The sequence below is a fragment of the Dichomitus squalens genome, assembly GCF_000275845.1.
Source record: "Dichomitus squalens LYAD-421 SS1 unplaced genomic scaffold DICSQscaffold_3, whole genome shotgun sequence".
Lineage (NCBI taxonomy): Eukaryota > Fungi > Basidiomycota > Agaricomycetes > Polyporales > Polyporaceae > Dichomitus > Dichomitus squalens.
Window position 1 is genome coordinate 25,666 of NW_006766885.1, and position 18,787 is coordinate 44,452.

The 18,787-nt window shown below is 55.8% G+C and overlaps 6 protein-coding genes across 6 annotated transcripts; 4 read left to right on the forward strand and 2 right to left on the reverse strand.

Moving 5' to 3' along the window:
• Positions 1-1,937: 1,937 nt before the first annotated feature.
• Positions 1,938-3,398, forward strand: DICSQDRAFT_31885 (uncharacterized protein; the record flags this gene model as incomplete). Its single annotated transcript, XM_007361581.1, has 2 exons — positions 1,938-2,918; positions 3,057-3,398. Coding segments are annotated over 2 exons (1,323 nt in total), but the record flags the coding sequence as incomplete, so codon positions are not given.
• Positions 3,399-4,311: 913 nt separating this feature from the next.
• Positions 4,312-5,379, forward strand: DICSQDRAFT_166070 (uncharacterized protein; the record flags this gene model as incomplete). Its single annotated transcript, XM_007361582.1, has 6 exons — positions 4,312-4,350; positions 4,419-4,609; positions 4,674-4,695; positions 4,765-4,888; positions 5,023-5,165; positions 5,266-5,379. 6 exons carry the CDS (start codon positions 4,312-4,314, stop codon positions 5,377-5,379), a joined length of 633 nt encoding a protein of 210 aa, XP_007361644.1.
• Positions 5,380-5,957: 578 nt separating this feature from the next.
• Positions 5,958-7,636, forward strand: DICSQDRAFT_177696 (uncharacterized protein; the record flags this gene model as incomplete). The annotated part of the gene is made up of 8 exons (XM_007361583.1): positions 5,958-6,155; positions 6,221-6,284; positions 6,354-6,433; positions 6,499-6,668; positions 6,729-6,750; positions 6,855-6,972; positions 7,099-7,268; positions 7,341-7,636. The coding sequence occupies 8 exons, from the start codon at positions 5,958-5,960 to the stop codon at positions 7,458-7,460; spliced, it is 942 nt and encodes a 313-aa protein (XP_007361645.1). The 3' UTR covers positions 7,461-7,636.
• A 146-nt stretch (positions 7,637-7,782) lies between these two features.
• Positions 7,783-9,800, forward strand: DICSQDRAFT_78780 (uncharacterized protein). The gene is made up of 9 exons (XM_007361584.1): positions 7,783-8,086; positions 8,162-8,225; positions 8,284-8,369; positions 8,439-8,596; positions 8,669-8,690; positions 8,782-8,863; positions 8,954-8,986; positions 9,130-9,326; positions 9,526-9,800. The coding sequence occupies exons 1-9, from the start codon at positions 7,883-7,885 to the stop codon at positions 9,652-9,654; spliced, it is 975 nt and encodes a 324-aa protein (XP_007361646.1). The 5' UTR covers positions 7,783-7,882; the 3' UTR covers positions 9,655-9,800.
• A 981-nt stretch (positions 9,801-10,781) lies between these two features.
• DICSQDRAFT_152324 (SET domain-containing protein) lies at positions 10,782-12,910 on the reverse strand (the record flags this gene model as incomplete). The annotated part of the gene is made up of 9 exons (XM_007361585.1): positions 10,782-11,132; positions 11,193-11,391; positions 11,452-11,663; positions 11,729-11,800; positions 11,860-12,210; positions 12,276-12,337; positions 12,390-12,470; positions 12,523-12,706; positions 12,770-12,910. 9 exons carry the CDS (start codon positions 12,908-12,910, stop codon positions 10,926-10,928), a joined length of 1,509 nt encoding a protein of 502 aa, XP_007361647.1. The 3' UTR covers positions 10,782-10,925.
• Positions 12,911-13,214: 304 nt separating this feature from the next.
• DICSQDRAFT_152325 (RNA polymerase II-associated protein) lies at positions 13,215-18,304 on the reverse strand. The gene is made up of 18 exons (XM_007361586.1): positions 17,961-18,304; positions 17,790-17,900; positions 17,609-17,740; positions 17,456-17,556; positions 17,221-17,394; positions 16,959-17,165; positions 16,705-16,903; positions 16,040-16,657; positions 15,406-15,986; positions 15,199-15,336; positions 14,779-15,141; positions 14,401-14,709; positions 14,268-14,341; positions 13,781-14,212; positions 13,560-13,730; positions 13,398-13,484; positions 13,311-13,342; positions 13,215-13,254 (listed from the first exon to the last, which is right to left on the reverse strand). Exons 1-14 carry the CDS (start codon positions 18,190-18,192, stop codon positions 14,167-14,169), a joined length of 3,285 nt encoding a protein of 1,094 aa, XP_007361648.1. The 5' UTR covers positions 18,193-18,304; the 3' UTR covers positions 13,215-13,254; positions 13,311-13,342; positions 13,398-13,484; positions 13,560-13,730; positions 13,781-14,166.
• Positions 18,305-18,787: the final 483 nt, after the last annotated feature.

Below are 18,787 nucleotides of genomic sequence, written 5' to 3' on the forward strand. Positions count from 1 at the left end.
ATTCGCCCTTTTTCCTCCCACCGTGCAAGTATGTAAGCACACGAACTCGGGCGTCGACTTTGGTCAGCGCAGGTGGAACGTAAGTAACGGAGATTGACGGCGAGATGTGCGAGCGTAGCTGTGCGCGATCGGTCACGTCGTACATATGGACATCGTACATAATCCGACAATTCCGCCCGGCCACTGGGCCAGCGACTACACAGCGACTATTACCGGTTGCCTTTCGGGCACCAAGTGATGCCGGCAGCCTTGGAATGTGCACATTGCTATCACTGAGCCCGAGCCCGAGCACCCCGTTCTCTCGGAACACGCGACGAGGGGATTGAGGGACGTCCGCGTACCTATGCTGCAAAGATTGGATGTTGGATTCAAAGAACACTCGGACTACAGTGGGGGGACTCAGGACAACGTTCGGAGATGGGCAAATCAGCTTTGCACCTTGAAATCAAGGCAGCAGTGTATGTGGGGCTCGGTCAACTGGCTTCCTACGTGCGCACTAATACGCTCAGGGCCAGGCTAACTTGGCGTCGCACAGAGCAGACGGTGCATCCGACCGGAGGACAGAGGGGTGGGAAATGAAGAGGCTAGTGCGACGGGCGGGAAATCCCATATTCGGGTGAAGGGACCCCGATATGGACTGGCTCCAACAACTTCATTTGGACGGTGACTCGGGCCTACGCCACAAAGGTGTTGCGACTACACACGACCACCGACGCTTGTCACTACTTGGTCTCTACTTTGACGACGTCGCGACCGCTGTCTGCTCCCTCCGCATCTGTCGCCATCGAGACACATCAGTGCCTACACACGCTTGCCGCCTCCCCACCACATGCCATCCTACTCTCCTTGAGCTGCTGTTGCTGCTGTCTATCTCCGACGGCAATCCCTAATTACCCTGTGCCGGTTCCGCAGTGTCGTTTGCAAATCCGGTTCGTACGACAGGCATCTACCCGGTCTCCAACTTTGCCAACGCCGTCTTTCCGCTTGACGTCGGTGCCGAGCACAGATTGCAGCGGTAAGTGACATCGCGTTCCTACAAGAGAAACGACAGCCCCCAGCACGCCCTGCCACTGTCTTCCTCGCTTGACACGCCACTCGGGTGGCGTGTGAGGCATGGGTGCATGTCGGGCTACGCAGGAAACGAATGCGCTGCCGGCGTGCTAGCGAATCTCGCCATCTGATGTGCAATGTCGAGCCATTCTTCTTGCCGCACATCGGCGTCGGACTACGACGTCGCGCGAGTGGCGGTTAGACTTACGTCGAGTGGCCTGAATTATGCGGCAAGGCAAGGCACAGTCCATCTATATTGCATCCCTCCTACCACACAGAGGAACCCTAAACCTTCTGTGAGTGCGTACGCGCCATGTGTCGCGGACTAAGGTGTCCCGTCGTGTCGTGGTTTGCGTAATGTTGACGTCGAGCATACGTGTCGCGGGTTCAAAGTCCTCCGAGCCGTTATGGCGGCCGTTCGCTTGGCGGGTTCCCGTTCGCCCTCTACGTCGACCGTATCCGTACCCGTACCCTCTTTCTTTATGCTGCGAGCCCGTTGTATGTGTATCGCTACCTAATCTGCGCCACTGGCCGGTCTGGGTCGCTCGCATGCCGGTCTGGGCTTTGGCTTGACTGCTCATCGGGGACCCGATGGAGAACACGGATATATTTTTGGTCGTTTCTCCTCGTTGGGTCGTGTTACGCTCAGATGCCCTCTGATGCTGAACACCGCGCCTCGCCCAGGGAGCGCTATGCCACCGCTGGACGAGCCGCCTCCAAAGCTTGACGCAGACGCCAAGATATCGGCGCGTTGCCCCTCTCTCAATTCTTCATCAGGTCCGATATCCTTGCCGGAAACTTCGCCGCAAGCCGACCCACTCAGTCTTGATCCCGTCCCAGCGGCCGTCGACAGCGTCGCCCGGAGACCGAGGGTTGACCACACGAGCCTGCCTCCGGAGCTTTGGCTGGAGATCTTCCGGTGTGCCACTCATGTACCTCGAACCCGCTCCATCGCCACGGGCGACCCTTTCGTGCCGGAGCGTCCGGTTGACTACGTGTGGGGGATGAACTCGCCTATTCAGTCTATGCGCACGAAATGCATGCTCGTCCGAGTGTGTCGGGCTTGGAGGGCGATAGCGACCGAGCTGCTGTACGAGCATGTCGTCCTCAGCAGCCCCCGACGCCTCGATGCGTTCTACAGGACGGTGTTGGAGAGCCGCAAGGAGTTCAGGGAAAAGGAGAACGGGGATGCCGAGGTCGTAGATGGACTTGGCCATGGGCAGTGGGTCCGCCACATCGAGGTTCAACGGTGGTTGAGGGCACGGGCCGGTCATGCTCTGTCATATTGGCAGACCATCGTGCGCGCCGTCTCCTTTTGCCCCCGCATTCGTGTGTTCAGCGGCCTTTGGCAAGAGCCGCTCCCCGACGGCTTTCTGCCCGTGCTCGCTCGATACCTTCCGCCGACGCTCGAGGAGATCTATTGGCAGCAGGACAGCGTCTTGATCGCGGTGAAGGAGCTCCCCATCCTCACCACGTCGGCGCTCGTCAGCTTCCCAGCAATTCGGGTCCTCGACCTCCGGAAGATCTGCATACTGGATGCGGAACGTAGTCTCCAACACGTCACCTTCGCAACCATGTTTCTGCACAACGTAAGCTATCTGGCACTTCCGACTTGCCCGCTCCTGCTGCGCTACGCGAGCAAGCAGGTGATGCCGGCGCTCCGCCACCTCGTGCTCGACGCTGCCGGCGCCCCGCGGACGGTGTACGCGCCGCTCGCGACTAAGGAGCTCGCGAACTTCCTGGAGAAGCACGGACAGCAGCTGCAGACCGTCGAGCTTCTCCCCTCGAACACCCAGTCGCTCCGCCCGGGCCCGCTCAGCATCTCGGCGTTCCTCGCCCCGAACGCCTGCCCCAACCTCGACACGCTCGTCTTCGACTGCCGCGAGAAGGTGCTGGCGGTCGCGCCTGACGTCCTCGCGCGGCACACGACGCACGACGACGCACAGCAGCGCCCCGTGCCCGGCGCCGGCCTGGGACTCCTCAGCTCGGTGAACGGCCGCGGGGAGCCCGGGCCGCCCGTCGTGAACCTGGCGTACCACCACGCGGGCTCGCCGTCGCTCCCGCTCCTCGACGCGCCGCACCCGTCGCTGCGGAGGGTGGGGATCCGGGGCGTGGGGATCAGCAAGTTGTACCCGAACAAGCCAGTGCAGGCGCAGGCGCACCTCGAGGCGCTCGTGGCGTACCGCGCGCTGTTTCCGGCGCTCGAGGTCGTGCGGACGCTCGGGTTCTTGGTCGGGACGTCGACGGACATCTTCGCGCCGGACGTGTTCATCTGGTGGACGGAGAAGTTCGAGCGGGTCGGGGTGGATCTGCAGGACGGCGAGGGCGTGGTGTGGATGCTGGAGGACGGGCCGGAGAAGGTGGGAGAGAAGGGTCGGGCGGACGAGAAGGCGGCGGGGTGTGGGGCGGGGTTCGGGAAGAGGGATGGGGGGCTGCAGACTGAGGGTGCCGGTACGGTGAGCATGTCGGTTTCTCGGGATGGTTAGGCTGAAGGAGGTCAGAGAAGATAAGGATAGATGGTGGTCGCAGTTCCTAATGCCGGACGAACGTTCGCGCTGTGTACATTATTAATGCTATCGTAGGATCCTCTTGCCGCTTCGGAATCGGGACCCTTCCATGTCTTCACTCGCCCAGGGAATTCAGTGAGCTCATGATTGTTACGTGACGGCACGGGAGCTTTCCGTGCTTCGTGGTTCTTACCGCAGCTGCCTTTGTACTGCGACCGGTCTCCTCGCGCATTCAGTGCCCCGTCTTTCCTCCGATCGTTTTGCACGGCCTGTTTGCAGGCTGCCGGCCCACGGACTCGTACCAGATATTGCGAACCATGGCCCACAATGCCAGTGGTGAATTGCCGCCACCGTATAGCAATGATCGTGACCAGGCGCGCGCAGAAATGAGGAGAGTCTTTGCAGCGCTAGTGAATGATCACAAAGATATCATGAACCTCTTCGGGACCATAGCGACAGAGCTGAGGACTCAGCAAAGGGTCGAACAGATTCAACCATTGATAGACGAGTGGGACATTTTGCGGAAGGTGAGCGGTGCTTTTTCTGTGATCAATGTCGGGGATGATGATTGTTAGGGCTGTTATACAGAGACACAAAGAAGCCTACGACAGGTCTCGTCACAATGCCTCATGGTGTGCGCGGTTCCTTGAGAGTGCGCTGTTCCGTATGGGTATGGGACAGAGCGAGATGACCCGCTCAACATGCCTCTCCAGTATTCTCGAAGACGGTGGTCCCTTTGTCGAAGTCCTCAGAAATGCCTCAGAAGAAGGCCGTCATCGAGAGTTTCCTCCAGGTGCAGATGCTCTTCTCGTTTGTGTTCGAGACGCAACGAGTGTCCCTTACACATATTGCATCATACAGGCTATCAAAGCTCATGCGGAAGCTGCCAAGGAAAATCAGGAAAGCTTCAGCAAGCTTGCCGAGGACGTAGAAGGCTTCCCGCGCAAAGTAGAGAGCGCTCTCAGTGCAGCAGACTCAGTCCCCACAGTTTCGTCTGGGTTTTCTGGAAAGGTTTGGGAGTGGATAAGGAAAGTCAAAGAGTGGGCTGTAAAGTGCGTACAGAGCGTGGCTATCTGGACCCTTCAGTCCATTCAATAGAGCTATGTCACCGTCCAGACTCTGGACTACAATCTGGCAGGTTCGTACCTACCTTGGGCCGTGTTCATACATGCATTAATTTGGTCGTGGGTGCACCCCGTCCGGTCAGATGATTGAAGGGCTCTTCACGAAGCTAGTCAGTATTCTCACTACAGCTCTCGCACGCCTGCGAAGGATCAGTTTCCGCTTCTCGCCCTGGGGGCCGTCTATTCATTTCGATTTCGTCCCCGGCGGTGAGTGACCTCTCTTCCTGCTTGTATGCTCGATACCCCTGTACTCGGTTGTTCCCCACTTTCAGCCGTTACACAGTAGTTTGGCTTCTCCTCCCTTCGTTACTCCTAGAACTCTAACCCATGATGTCTGTCAGGCGCGCCCAGGGGTCACCAGAAGAAAGACAATTATACCGCCCTTCATGACAAGCTCGCGGGCTTCGAGAGTGTATGGCAGCTGATACACGTCAAGTGTTCCACGCTGACAGCGAATCTCGAGTTCGCACAGACATTTCCAGAAGTAAGCTCTGTATCGGTCCCTTCATCCGCCATACGCGACTGCCCCCGGCGTGATCTTGATCAGCGGAGCGGATCTAGTGCTGACCTTCTGTCGTCTGTAGATGTCAGAGCCTCAATCTGTCGATATTCTCCTGGAGGAGGCGGCGACAGCGGTGTTAGACGACCCACTCATTGAGTGTCTTCATGCCTACTACAGGGGCGAAGTCTTGGCATAAATTGGAAACACATGGTGCTCGAATACGCCAGGATCCAGAGCGTTTTCACTCGCCGCAAGGCATATCCATCAAATCACGTTGAGATCTCCTTGTCTGTCAGTACCATGAATCTTGGTGTTCATGTATCGATCCTATATTTCTGTACCCTATTGTGAGAATTCGTGACATTTCTCAGCTTGCCTGATAGCAGGCTCGTGTTATATAAGGAGGATGCGATGAGGTTAGAAGCCCTTGCCGGAAAACTATGAACTGGCGTTCCTTACATGTTCATTACTGCGAAGTCCACATATTGCTCTTGATTCTTCCATGTCCAACCTGATTCCCGCTAATGGAAGCTGATAGGTCTACATAAACCAGACAGTGACCTGGCTTACGACCACGTGACGGAAGTATTCGCGCCTCATGGCCTAGGCGCCGTCAAGTTCTACGCATGGCTTCCACTACAGCTGCAACTCGCAGCCATCAGCCTGCACCGTGCCTCCTCAGTCGCCCGTGCTGTTTTCTGACTCTCATTGCTACTTGCGCATCCACCGATAAGCTTAGCCTCTGTAATCGTTCGGCCCATTTACCGACTGGACATGGACGGGAGCGCCCTTCCGCCATACAGCGATGATCGGGATGCCGCTCGTGCGGACTTGAAGCAGAAGTTCGCAGCACTGGTGCACGACCAGAGAGACATACAGGAGATATTCAGGTCTATCGCGATAGAGTTGCGTGCTACGCCGGAGATTGGAGACAGACATCCGCTGGTCCAGGAATGGGAAGCTTTGCGAGAGGTGGGTGCTTCTTCGACTGTCCGGTCATTGTTTGGGACTATCGTTCATAAAGACGCGTGGAACAGAGGCATAAGCACACCTACAACAAGTCCCGGCATAGTGCTTCGTGGTGTGCGCGGTATCTTGAGAGTGCGCTTTTCAAATCGAGCTATCGAAGTATCCTGCGCTCGCGATGCTCACAGACTTAGGCATATCTAGACTTTGCAAAGACCCTGATTCCTCTCTCAATATCCAGAGATATGCCTGAAAAGAAGGAGATGATCAAGCTGTTTCTCGAAGTACGTACCGTCTCCGCGTTGCACGGTGTAGGCATCATCATAATGACACTATTTTTTACGCGCAGGCCATCGGGGCGCACATGGAGGCCGCTAAGGAAAATATGGAGAGCTTTAGTGAGCTTGCGCGAGACGTCGAAGCTTTCCCCCACAGGGTCGCGAGTGCCGTCAGGGCGGCGAACTCTCCTTGGACGGGGTCGTCCGGCTTCTTTGTGAAGATTGAAGAATGGGTTGAACAGTACGTACACGGGGAGCGCGTCCGGACCGTTCGGATCATGGACTGAGTATATCCTTCTAGACTGTGGAACAGCATCTGGCAGGTTTGTCCAGTCCTCCTTATTGCTGCGTATTAATAGCCTTGCTGACGGAGGTTCGACTGGGCATTCACATGTTGTCTATGCTTCCCTGTACGTGCTGCGAGTAGATGATTGCAGGGCTTTTCTCGAAGTTGGCGCACGTACTGGATGCGGCTCTCGCGCGTTTGCAGAGGATCAGCATATCGTTTTGCGGAGCTTCAGTGGATTTTTGGTTCCAGCGCGACTGTGAGTACCACCCCCGTATACCGGGTGCGCCCTTGCCTGCTCTCCATAACCTGTGCTACCTATCAGCAAAGATTAGTTTGTTAATCCATTGTATGGCGATTTCTGACATGCCTTGACTCGGTCCAGATGAATACATCAGGCAAGACCTGATCGAGAAGCAACGAGAACGCGAGATCCAGGACAACTTCAATATTTTACACGACAAGCTATCTGGATTCGAGGGCGCATGGCATATGGTGCACGTCAAGTGCTCTCAGCTTTTAGCAGATCTCGAGCTCGCGCAAAGCTTTACGGAGGTGCGTGATATTCCCACACTTGTGTACCATTACTGATGATATCTGATGCCGGTCATCCCAATTGTATTGTAGACGAATGTGCCACGCGCCGTCGACACTAACCTGGCGGCAGCGGCAGCGGCGGCATTGGACGACTCTCTCATTGAATGTCTGAAGGCGTATTCTAAGGGGGAGTCTCCTATCTCTTCCTAACGAACGTGGATTCGCACCAGCCTCATTAGCTTGTATTACCTGTTTCGTCTGCTCTTGAGCGCCTTCGCATGCGATGTTGATAACTCCATGTTCCATATGTTCATTAGACTTTGTAGCCCGTACCATTTAATAGGCCGCTGTAGCATACCACTGCGGTGAATGTTTAACGATATTCGGACAGTTTCGCGGATGCGCTCATGGATGGCGTGCCTCCGAGCACGTGGCCCACTGGTTGCAGGCCCAATCGCGCCCTGTCGCGAATCCACGATCATCTTCAGGCCCGGCATGCGCAGCCCACAGCCTGCGGTCTCTCCGTCTGCGTGCTTTGGAACCCCCTCCTCCGTCCACAACGCTCTATCTCGTTGCGAACCGACTGCTACTCCCCGACCGTACAGCTCTGGGGACTCGGACTACTGATTGCCATGTTTGAGTCTGGCCTGCCGACGTACAGCGATATCCAAGCGCATTATCGGGCTCGCGCGGAGCTGAAGCAGAACTTTGCGACACTCATCAACGACCAGCGGGACATCCAAGAACTATTCAAGACCGTCGCTGCAGAGCTCGACGCGACGCCGGAGGTTGGAGAGAAGCATGCTTTGAGCGATGAATGGAATAGATTGCGTCGGGTACGTACTTCATTCTCCTGGCGGATCGCTAGTTGGAGGCACATTTTGACCACTCGGGGCCTTGGTGTAATGTAGAGGCATAGTAAAATCTATCGCGAGTCTCAGCAGAACGCTGCGCTCTGTGCGCAGTTCCTGAAGAGTGTGTACACTATCGGCACACGTGTACTGTTCTGCTTCACAGAGGTCCAAACAAATAGACTTCGCGGAGATCCTTGTTCCCTTGTCGCAGTCCGAGGACTTGACTATCGACCAGAAGAAGTTGATGATCGGGAAGTTCCTCGAGGTGCGGATTTCCCAAGTCTTACCGGTGTTGCCAGAGTTGGCGACTGTATGTTCAACGCACCGCGCACAGACAATACCGGTACATCTAAACGCGGCACATGCGAACGCCGAGAGCTTCAGCGAGTTAGCGAAGGATGTTGAGGTTTTCCCGCGCAAGGTTGCGAGCGCGTTGAGGATCAAGGCCGAGCCGCCAGGTTTCCTTGCTAGCATCTGGACCGGTATCGAGGAGTACGTATCACGACCTCCCCACCAATGGCGGTTTCCCCTCCTGACTCACCTATCTCTTTGCTCTATCCTTAGAGTGTGCTATAACGTGTGGCAGGTCCGTCCCTCGTTCGTAGCGCTATGTGTGGTGCCAAATGACTTCGACCCTTCTAATGCATCTAACCGCTGCCACCCCATTCCGCGCGTAGACTTTGAACCGGCTTCTGACAAAGCTAGTCTACACGTTTAAGGTGGCCCTTGCGCGCCTTGAGAAGTTGCGCTTCTCCTGCTGTACGTTTCTCCGATCTTTCTGCGACCTTGTCGCAGCTCGCTTCTTGCTGATTGGTAACATCCTGAGCTGATATGTACGTATTTGTCTAGTTGGCATCTCAGTGGATATACACTTCAACCGATGTGAGTACCCACCCGCTCCGCCGTGGGACCCCCCTTGAGCCGGCGTTCGACTGCAGCAACAGCGGCTGGGTATAGCCCCAATGCCAGTCGATTGCGATAAATCTGTTCCGGAAGATGACTGCTGCTAATCAGCCACTCCACAGATGAATCGCTCGTACCAGCTCCATTGACTGACAACGAGTCAGAAGAGGCGAGGCGCGAACGGATCGCGAGCGAAGTCCAGGACAATTGCGACGCTCTCCAGCACAAGCTGACCGCGTTCGAGAGCGCGTGGCACATTGTGCGCCTGGCGTGCTCCAAATTGTCGTCGGATCTCGCGCTCGCGAAGACCTTCACGACGGTGAGTGACAGGGCACACGCATATCGCCATTCGTCCTCGGAGTCTCGGACCCATCTTCTCGCGATCTATCTACTATCTCGTATCGCCTCCTCGCACCCTCGTTTCGCTTCTCCCTCAGCCTAATCGTCTCGGTCCGACGATCAGCGCTCAAGCTCGATGCTGACATACGTGGTCCCCTCTTTTCGTTCTCCGTGCACAGTGCTACCCGCCGGTTCCGCAAGCCGTCGATACGAACTTGAGGGCGGCCGCTTTGGTACATACACCGCTTGTCGATTGCCTAAACGCCTACTCGACTGGCCAGCTCCCGGACTTTCGTGACGGTTTTTAGGTTGCATTTCCTGCCTCGGCCTGCATTCCTTTACGATGCGCGGGGCGACGTCTAGGTTGTATACCCTTCGTACATAACATATACGCACTCTCTCTCTATATATGTATGTATATGTAACGCCGCGATGTTGTACATCTTCTTTCCATCTTGAAGCATCATCACATCTGCTGCGATATGTCTATCGGATATATGTATCCGAGGATTCAAACCGTGGTACGGTGTAGGGCGAAGGTTTTATCTTCAATCGGATCACTCTGCGGGAGTTTTCTCCAGATAGAGATGGGATCTTGGAGGGTCTCTGCCGGGGCATTCTGACCGCCCCATGAGTAAGCCTAGAGGGGCAATCAAGCTGCAGAGAATGTGAAGAGGCCGATCTTCGCAGCTCGTGGGAGGAACGCGATGGCATTAGAAACATCCGAGGTGGCGAAGTCGTCGCTGAGGTATACAAACGGCAGGAGAGTGACGTAGTACAGAAACTAGGAACCAGCGCGACCAGGTGAGGAAGCTTGAAGCCCCTGGGACTGGAGCAAGTTCAGGTGTCCCTGGCACACGCACTGGTCCAAGATGATCGCAAGAAGACATAAGCCGGCCGGATTTGTTTGATATACCAAAACGTGAAGGTGTTGGATAGAGGCGAGCATTGTGGCGGCGGTGGTGGTCTCCGAACTCGCACACGACCCCGCGCATTGTGTCTGAATCGTCATCAAGTTCAGATAGTCTTGAGTCAAGTTCGGTGCCGCCGACCAAAATACATACCTGCGCGAGATCCAGAGCGGTCATAACAGCCCTGCAGGCCAATGGTGATACCGTATGCATCCCGAGATCGGACTGCTGCGCCAACATGCCGGACCGAGCATGCGATGACGACATGTGTAGCTATGTTGTTGTCGGCTTAGTGTTCCACGGGCCTACACATCCCACACAGCATCAATGAATGCTCAAAGAGGCCACGTCCGACATCGTCCCGTCCGAGCCGTGGCGGGGACGCGAACGTCGGCTCGACTCGAGCTGGCACTGCAAGGATAGGCGATCGGCGATCGAGATCTCCTTCACCTTGACGACGCTTCGCGGTTGGCGAGCACGCGGCAGAGGCTTCGGGCCCGACCGGTATTGGTAACGTCTGTTATCCTTAAGTGACTTTCTAGTTTGACGGCATCATACTCTACAAAAAGGGAGCCGAAGATGTCGTATTGCTGAGTGAGTTCGCCACGCTGATACATACCGCAATGCATGTACTCTACACACGGGTGCCGTAGGGTGTCATGCCCACATCACTTCCTGGCCTTCTTTCCCTTGCCGCCCTTTTCTTCATCACGGCCGCGTTTCTTGGTAGACCCTGCTGATGCTGCAACTCGTGCGCGGAGCTGTTTGAGAGTCCCCTGCAGGATACGTTTTTCCCCCAGTCGAACGATCACGGCATGCTTCTTATTTAGGGACAACGACTCCACCTTGTCTGCGGAAAGAAGCTTCTCGTCCTCCTAGCGCGTCGCCTGCGCGTCAGAGCGACGCATTCGCAGAACCACGGCTGATACACTCACCTCAATACTAGTAGGATACTCCTTCAAGCGGGCGCTCAAGACGTCGATGGCCACTGTGAGCACGTCTGGGTCCACTTTGGGCTTCGGGAGTTTGCTCTTCTTCGCTGTCTTGATCCATTCATCCTCAGATAGAAACAAGAGTCGCTCGAACGAGACGAGTTCTTCCGGCAGCTCGCAGTCTGTCCGCAATATGAATACGCTATATCGGAGACCACCATGTCAGCACATCAGCGTCCACCCGTAATGAAAGTCAGCGCACTCGTCCTCGGCTTCTTCCAACCACCAATCTACCCGTTCCTGCAGGCTATACTCGACCTTTTTGGACACGGCGGACACTATCAGGTCCGCGCGGACTTCGACTATGTCCCTCGGGTTACCCATACCGGACAGAGGTGGGCGGAGGGGTACGACGTCCACGTGCCCATACCTCCTGAGCAGATCGGAATTAGGAGGGTCACCGTACGTATTCCACTAGCCGCAAAGACGTCCGGTCAGCTATTGACTCGTACAGGGATAGCCGAGTTGTTGGCACCTACAATCTGTTCTCCGGCCTCGACTGGTTTTGTCGTGACCATCTTTAGCTCGCGCTCTTCGTAAAAGAGCTTGGCCTGTCAATGAATCAATAGTTGACAAGGAGGACTGGGAGCGTGCGATAGCGACAACCAACGTTTTCCGACTCAAAACGAGCGTTGAGCATGTCCGCCATGGGGACCATAGCTACGTCCGCAGGGTCTTCTTGATCCTCATCACCTAATTCCTCGTCCCCCTCGAGTTGCACTTCTTCAACTTGCTCGGTGGCGTCTCCGCCTTGCTCGGTGTCGACAGGGGGTTCCTGAGGATCGACGTCCATGCCATTGCCGTCTGCTTCGTCATCTTCCACGCCTTGGTCCTCAGTGTGCCCACCTTTCCACCTTTCAACATGGAAACTACGCGAAAGGATACGGCTGCCGTTCACATGGTACCGCTCGAGGGAGAAATATCGCTCGAGTTTGTCTTCAGGGAATAGGTCCGGTCTGCTCTGCAATCATATGCAAGGGCACGTCGACTTGAGGGTCCTCTTCCGAGACATAAGGACGAACTTGCCTTGACCGCGGGAATCAACTTTTCATGGTAGTCGCGCTCAGCATCGGCCCTCCCAATTTTGTCTGGACTTAACGGTCAGAAACATGATGAGAGAGGCACGAATAGGAGACTGACCTACCACTGCGGTCCCCTGCAGCTCCTTGAGATCATCTTCCGGCCAAAACATGGGAGTATCGAACTTTTCGGGCAGAGCAGCTGCATGGGATCCATATGCCTCTCCGAGATGAACGCTTCAGGAAAGACTCACCTAGGTATCCCGACCACTTCGACTCCGGCCCCCTAGATTCCTCCCACATCATACAGAGTATGAGCCCGACCCAGCCTTCGTGCAGGCCGTGCTCCTTCCAGCCCTTGTCCATGAGCGTAGGTAGTGTTGACGTCCGCGTTGATAGAGTCAAATCTCGTGATAGGCTAAAGATAGTGTAGTCTTCCTGCACATACCAAGCTATCAGCTCGGCGCATGAACGACTCGGAGCCATGAAGGAATGACGTACTGGGATGTCCTTCAGGGCGATCGCGCCGCGTCCGTGCCCCAGGAAATTGACAATCCCCATGCTGGATGTATCGAGGGTGCCATGTTGTTCTCTGAACCATCTCAAGAGGTTTGTGCCTTTCTCCTTCTCCTGTCTCACCATGGCAAAGCAGATAGCAGCCCAGGATCGATAAACAGGACTTCGGAGGCGAACTCTACTCGTCGCACGCGCCGGAGAAAAAACCTCACAGCCACCACGTGGCACCTCCCCGGAAAAGACGGACGGGCGAGGATCCTCTTGGATTGAACGCTACTACTCGGACATTCAGCTGTGCACTTTCAAGTTGCGAGTGTGTATTGAGGAAGTCATTGCTGCTATAGTCCGAGGACCACTGATCACCTTACCTTCATAGTTCTAGCCACTATGGCTCTGCCTACACGCGCACAGTGCCAAGTATGCGAGTCGACCGAGTCCAAGTATACTTGCGCCAAATGTTCCGTGGTTTAGTATATACGCCAAATCACATCCAGATCTACAAGATTTTGACGAAGCGACGAAACAGCTGCTCTGTGCCCTGCTACAAGCAACACAAAGGTAGCATGAGGTACACAATTACTCCGTCACTATACTTACCAGAAAATTGGACCAGATCGTTGTCTAGGGGCAAAACAACCATCAGCTTTTACGAGTAGGGTCACAACTTCACTAGGTGAAGCCATCCAGTCCCGCGCAGAAGGTCCGTTGCGAGGCGAATGCTCGCCATGCCTGCTCCGAGTAGTGCTGAAATGCTTCGTCGACCCTGTGGAACCAGGCCTAGTACCGTCTACATCGGACTCGGACGTTTCGATAGGGGATGCAGGTCCACCATTGAGGTCATTGGCGTCGTTAAAGTGGCCCTACGTACCTGAAGAGTCGGCGTACCCGGATCCACTGAAACGCGACGACCCGAAACCTCTCCAACCACCCCAATATGAGGCGATCGGTTCGTCAAGAAGTTCTTGATTACTTACTCTGGCTAACACTGATGTTCAGCAACGTCGCCGGAGATTCGTCGGATCCTTGGATCAAATCCTCGACTTCGAGAAACTTTAGTATCGATTGACAAGCTTCGGGGCGAAGACCGTGAAATAGCACTCGAGAAAGCCCTCGGCATCGGGGGATCGAGGAATAACGCACTCACGTCGCTCGGCACAGCCTCAGAAGAGGATCGAAAAGTATTACGAGAGCTCGCAGAGGCCGTCGAGGGCGCGGTGCGCGGAGGGAAGCAGGATATGTTGGGATTAGATTGGGGTGACTGAAGCGCAGACATCCGATCAAAGCTCGTACGCATTACAGATGTACTAGGACGATAGGACAGAATGGATACACAAAGCACAAACAAAAAGCAGATATCTACATAGCATAGGCAACAACAGAGCTCATGACATCTCCTCGTCCGAGTCCGATATTGTCTCTTTGCTTTTACTACAAGTGCATCCATTAGCAGCGAAGTTAAGATACGAAGATGAAAGCGACTTACTATTGCTTCTTACGAGGCGCAGCCACCGCAGGCTCGTCCTCGTCGTCATCCCGCACAGCCCGCTTCTTCGTGCGCTGTGATACCCCACACGATCAGTAACCAGCTCCGACAAAGGTGACAGTGGCTAACAAACCTTCTTGGGCTTTTGGTCCTCATCTTCACCACTGAACAGAGCCTCGTCCTCGTTCTCTGCGCCTGAGTCCGCTGACTTCTTGAGCTTGCCCTTCCTCTTCTTAGGCTTGGGCTCGCCCTCGACACCTTCGTCCCCGCTGACATGCTCTGTCCGCTTCCCGCGCTTCGCCTTCTTCGCAGCCTTCTCCTTCTCCTCGTCACTCTCCATCCGCCTGACCTCTCGTGTCCACTCCTGCGCTTGCTCCCGCGCGATCCTCCGCTCCTCCGCGAGCTTCTCTGCCTGTTTACGCAGCTCCTCCAGACGGGCGCGCTACAGTTGAAACACGATTAGCTTGCCGTCCATATTCTCGTCAGTAAGCAGGCAAAGGCAGGAACATACCTCCGCCGCGTCCTGTCTCTCCTTCTCTTCCTGCCGTCTTTGTCGCGCGGCCTCGATCTTCGCCTGGGCGTCTGCCTCCCATTGCTTCTGCGTCGCGAGGTGGTCCTCGCACCGCCGCAACATGCTCTCGCCATACTTTCGACGCTGGTCGGCGAGGTCGCGGTTGTAAGGCACCAACGGCGACTTGTCCGCGGCGAGGGAGGCAAACAGCTTCTGCGCATGCCCGGCTTGCTCGATGGCCTTCTGGAGGTCCTTGAGCGATCGTTTGGCGGGAGGTACCGACATGAGCAGCTCTGCGGCCTTCTGCTGGATCATGGCAATGTTGTATAGGATGGCCTTGTCGAAGGGATGTAGGTGCAATGCCTATACAATTATACTGCAAATCAGCGGAGGTCGATGAAATGAACGCGGGATATATACCTTCTGAGCATATTGCAGCGCCGTTGTCATCGAGCTGAAGGACTGGTCCTTGTTGGCTTTCGCATACCACGCTCGGCAAAGACAGAGCAGAGCAGACACGTTCTTGTTGTGGTAGAACCGCTTCGACGCCGTCTCGTACTGCAACACCCTCGTCAGCACCAGCTCGCTAAATAGCTACGACATACGATACGGAGAAAAACCACGCACGCTCTCAATGGCCTTGTCGAACTCGTCCCGCGCATAGTGGCAATGGCCCATGTTCGCATATACGCTCCCGTCGTTGATCGACTCGCGCACCTTCGCGAAGATGTCCAGCGCCTCTCGTGAGTTCTTCAACCTCTTCCCGTTCTCGTCGGGGGCTGGGGGCCCCAGGGCGCCCCCAAGGTTGCCAAGCGCGTCCTCCGCGACGACGATCGCGAGCCCCTGCGCGGCGACTGCGCATAGGGGGTCGAGCTGGAGCGCCTTCTCGTAGAACTCGGCTGAGCGCTGGAACCCACGGCGACGGTCCTTGATGCCCTCTTGGGAGCCGTCGCGGTTCTCGCGCGCCTGGTGGTATTGAAGCCAGCCGGCGGCGCAGAGCGAATAGACGTCGTACTTGTCGTGGTCGCGGAGGGTGACGAAAACGAAGTCCTTGGCGTACTTCGCTTGGTTGGACTGGACGAGGAAGTGGGTATAGAAAGCGCGGAGGTTGAGGTTGTTAGGCTGGGAAGCGAGCGCCTGCTTGATGAGCTCGTGCGCGTCGTTGTACTGATTCATCTCGGCGAGCATCTGCGCTTGTCGAAGCTTTGCTGTTGACGACAATTTAGTACATGGAAGAGAACAGCTCGAATGATTTACTCACCATCAGCGTACTCCGGATGCCTCGTGAGCAGCTTATCGTATGCCTCTTTGGCCTTCATGACATCCGCCTGTTCTTCGTACACACGAGCAAGGTTGTACAATATCGACGTTGACATTGCCTCAGCCGTGGACTGGTCGAGGCTGGCGGCATGAGTGAGTGCAGTCTCATACATTGCCCTCGCTTCATCGAAGTGTCCTTCCAGATGCTGCAGTGCGCCGAGATTGTTGACCAGACGAGGCTCGATCCTCCCCGATGCCTCGCTATTCTGCAGCGCCTGCTTGTACGCGCGTTCCATCCGCTCGATGCTCTCGTCTTGGTAGAGCTTCGCAATCTCGATGAACATCTCAGTGTCCTCGCCCAGCTTGCGCGCCGACGGAGTGAGATTCTGTGTTTGGCCATTCAGCTGCGCCAAGCCATCCGTACCTGCGCCGATGAATTTGCAGACACGGTCAAACAGGTCCCGAGCACGCGCCTTCTCCTCCACCTTGTCCTTGTCTGTCATGCCGGGCCGCGAAGTCGCACGTATTGACGCCAGCATCGCCATTAGCTCCACGGACTTGGGGTTCTGGGGTGTCTGCAGGAACGTGTCGAGCGTGTGGATGGCACCCGCAGTCTCGTCTGGCAGCGCGTCAGCGAAGCAACACACGTACACTCATCTCGCCCACCGTTTTTCAGCTGGACCTGCGCAAGGCCGATGGTCGCGAGAACGCTATCTTTGCGAGCCTCCTTCGCCTTCGTAAAATGTGACGTAGCATCCTGCAGCCGACCTTCTCGATGGGTAACTCTGCCAGCCCGGATGTAACCGTCGCAGAGGATACCCTTGACGTCGGCAAATTGTATTGTACGCTCTGCAAGCTTGAGCGCCTGCTTAGCAGAAGTTGAGTCAGTATGTTACCTCAAGGGGAGCCGGTAAACTCGCCATCTTGGTCTGTCCCTTTTGCAGGAACAGCTCGCACAACGCGTTTGCCGCAGCAGAGTTCCTCTGATTGGCGTTGAATGCCCGCTCAATAAGGCGAGTCCCCGTGAGGAATTCCTCTCTTCGCTCCTCCTCTGACTGACCCTCGTTCTTGCTCGCGTTCAACGCTTCGAGGCCCAGCAGAAGGTGCGCAGACCACTCCCCCGGGTTCTATTATTCAGTTTTGAGTCACACCATCTCTCATGTATGTTGTGGAAGAACATACCACCTCCACACTCCGCTGCCATGCAGCTTTCGCCTTCGCTTTGTGGTCCATAGCCCAAAGACACAAGCCAATACCTATCCGTGGGTCTGGGAGACATGTTGGGTTGAGTTGTAGCACCCTTTGGAAGAGCTTGAGGGACTGGGTGTATTGTCGCCGGGCGTACGCAATTTTGGCCTGACACCATATAATAATATATCAGAACCTACAGACCGACCTACCAGGACGAACAACCGACCTTTCCAAGCAGTGCCACCACATTCGTTGGTTTGTCAGAGAGCACCGAGTCAAAGGTCCTTGCAGCATCGTCCCACTGCCCAGAGCTCAGCTGCAGTATACCTGCAGCACAACGATGAGCGTTGGAGACACTTCTCCGGTCACAGTCACGGACCTCGTGTGAGCGAGGAGAGCATCATGTGGGACTCGCCGTACTCGGCCGCCACGCGTTCTCCTGAGTTGAAGTACATAGTGCCCTCCTTGTAGTAGTCCTCTCGAGTCCTCTCCGCGACCATCCTGTCATGGACTAGGATAGATGAGATACCTACTGACGTGAGCAGATGCGGTGGACTCACCGGCATCGGTCAGGATGAGTTTGGGTGCCTTTGCGGCCATGGCAATCTGAAGAGTTGCCAGGAAGGAGAACACCGGGGAAACCGATCCGGAGGAGTCGGTATCTTGTAGAGCTATACGACAGACGGCAATACCATAAAAAGACTGGAATGAGGGCAAATATGATTACGCACCCTGCAGCGCGGTCTTCGCAATCTTCTCGGCTGCATCCAAAAGTCCCCTGCGCCAGTACTCCGCTGCTAACCTCGTCCATATCCACACTTTACATTGTCCTTCCTTCAGCACCTCCAACAAGTCGTCCGGGTTTGGATCAAGACTGTCAAGTTCGACGGTTATAACCTCTTGTCCACCGAGCTCAATGTCGATTGTACGCCCAGGTGGCGGAGAAGACGCCCCGCCGTTCATGTCGAGAGATACCAGGTATTAGCTTGTAATCTCTGATAGTATACAGTACGGCAGGGACAGCAAGGACAGATGCGTTCAAAGACGCAACAGAGGCGCAGACAGCGGCAGCAAGGGAGAGTGGGGGGAGGCCTGAGGAAGGCGTCCTCAGATCGACACAGCGACAGTCGTGCCTCAGTGCCGTCATTAGGCGCCCGAGGACAGACGCGTTGTTTGGCGTTGTTTGCGAAACGTCGGCGTCTCGAGAACGCCCTCCGTCGCCGCCGCCGTCGACGACGACGACAATACCCTCTCTGGCCGGATTCGGGCTTTTGCACACCCCGAACTAACGCGCCTTCGTACACACATCAAGGCCCAACCTCAAGAGGTCTCCGTATCCCGCCACACCGCCGACCAGGACATCCTTGACATCCTGAACCACCCGCCCTCTTTCCCACGAAGCTACCGACCTCATCTGCTTAACTTCCTTGGAATAGCGCATAGTCCCAGACAGTGCAACGCCAAACGGACCATATCAGACCCTTTTCACGGGATTCTGAGCGAAATTCCACAAGTCAGCAGCACAGCAAACGATACGTCCTAGAGCGGCGTGTTCCGG

What these genes read in the sequence shown, in the direction of transcription:
- DICSQDRAFT_78780 (XM_007361584.1), top strand. Translation starts at nt 7,883, where the DNA reads ATGTTTGAGTCTGGCCTGCCGACGTACAGCGATATCCAAGCGCATTAT. An exon ending in AATGGAATAGATTGCGTCGG is followed by an intron (nt 8,087 to 8,161) that starts GTACGTACTTCA and finishes GGTGTAATGTAG; the next exon opens with AGGCATAGTAAAATCTATCG. An exon ending in GAAGTTGCGCTTCTCCTGCT is followed by an intron (nt 8,864 to 8,953) that starts GTACGTTTCTCC and finishes GTATTTGTCTAG; the next exon opens with TTGGCATCTCAGTGGATATA.
- DICSQDRAFT_152325 (XM_007361586.1), bottom strand. Translation starts at nt 18,192, where the DNA reads ATGAACGGCGGGGCGTCTTCTCCGCCACCTGGGCGTACAATCGACATT. An exon ending in TGCGAAGACCGCGCTGCAGG is followed by an intron (nt 17,901 to 17,960) that starts GTGCGTAATCAT and finishes TCTGTCGTATAG; the next exon opens with CTCTACAAGATACCGACTCC. An exon ending in AGAGACAGGACGCGGCGGAG is followed by an intron (nt 14,710 to 14,778) that starts GTATGTTCCTGC and finishes TTTCAACTGTAG; the next exon opens with CGCGCCCGTCTGGAGGAGCT.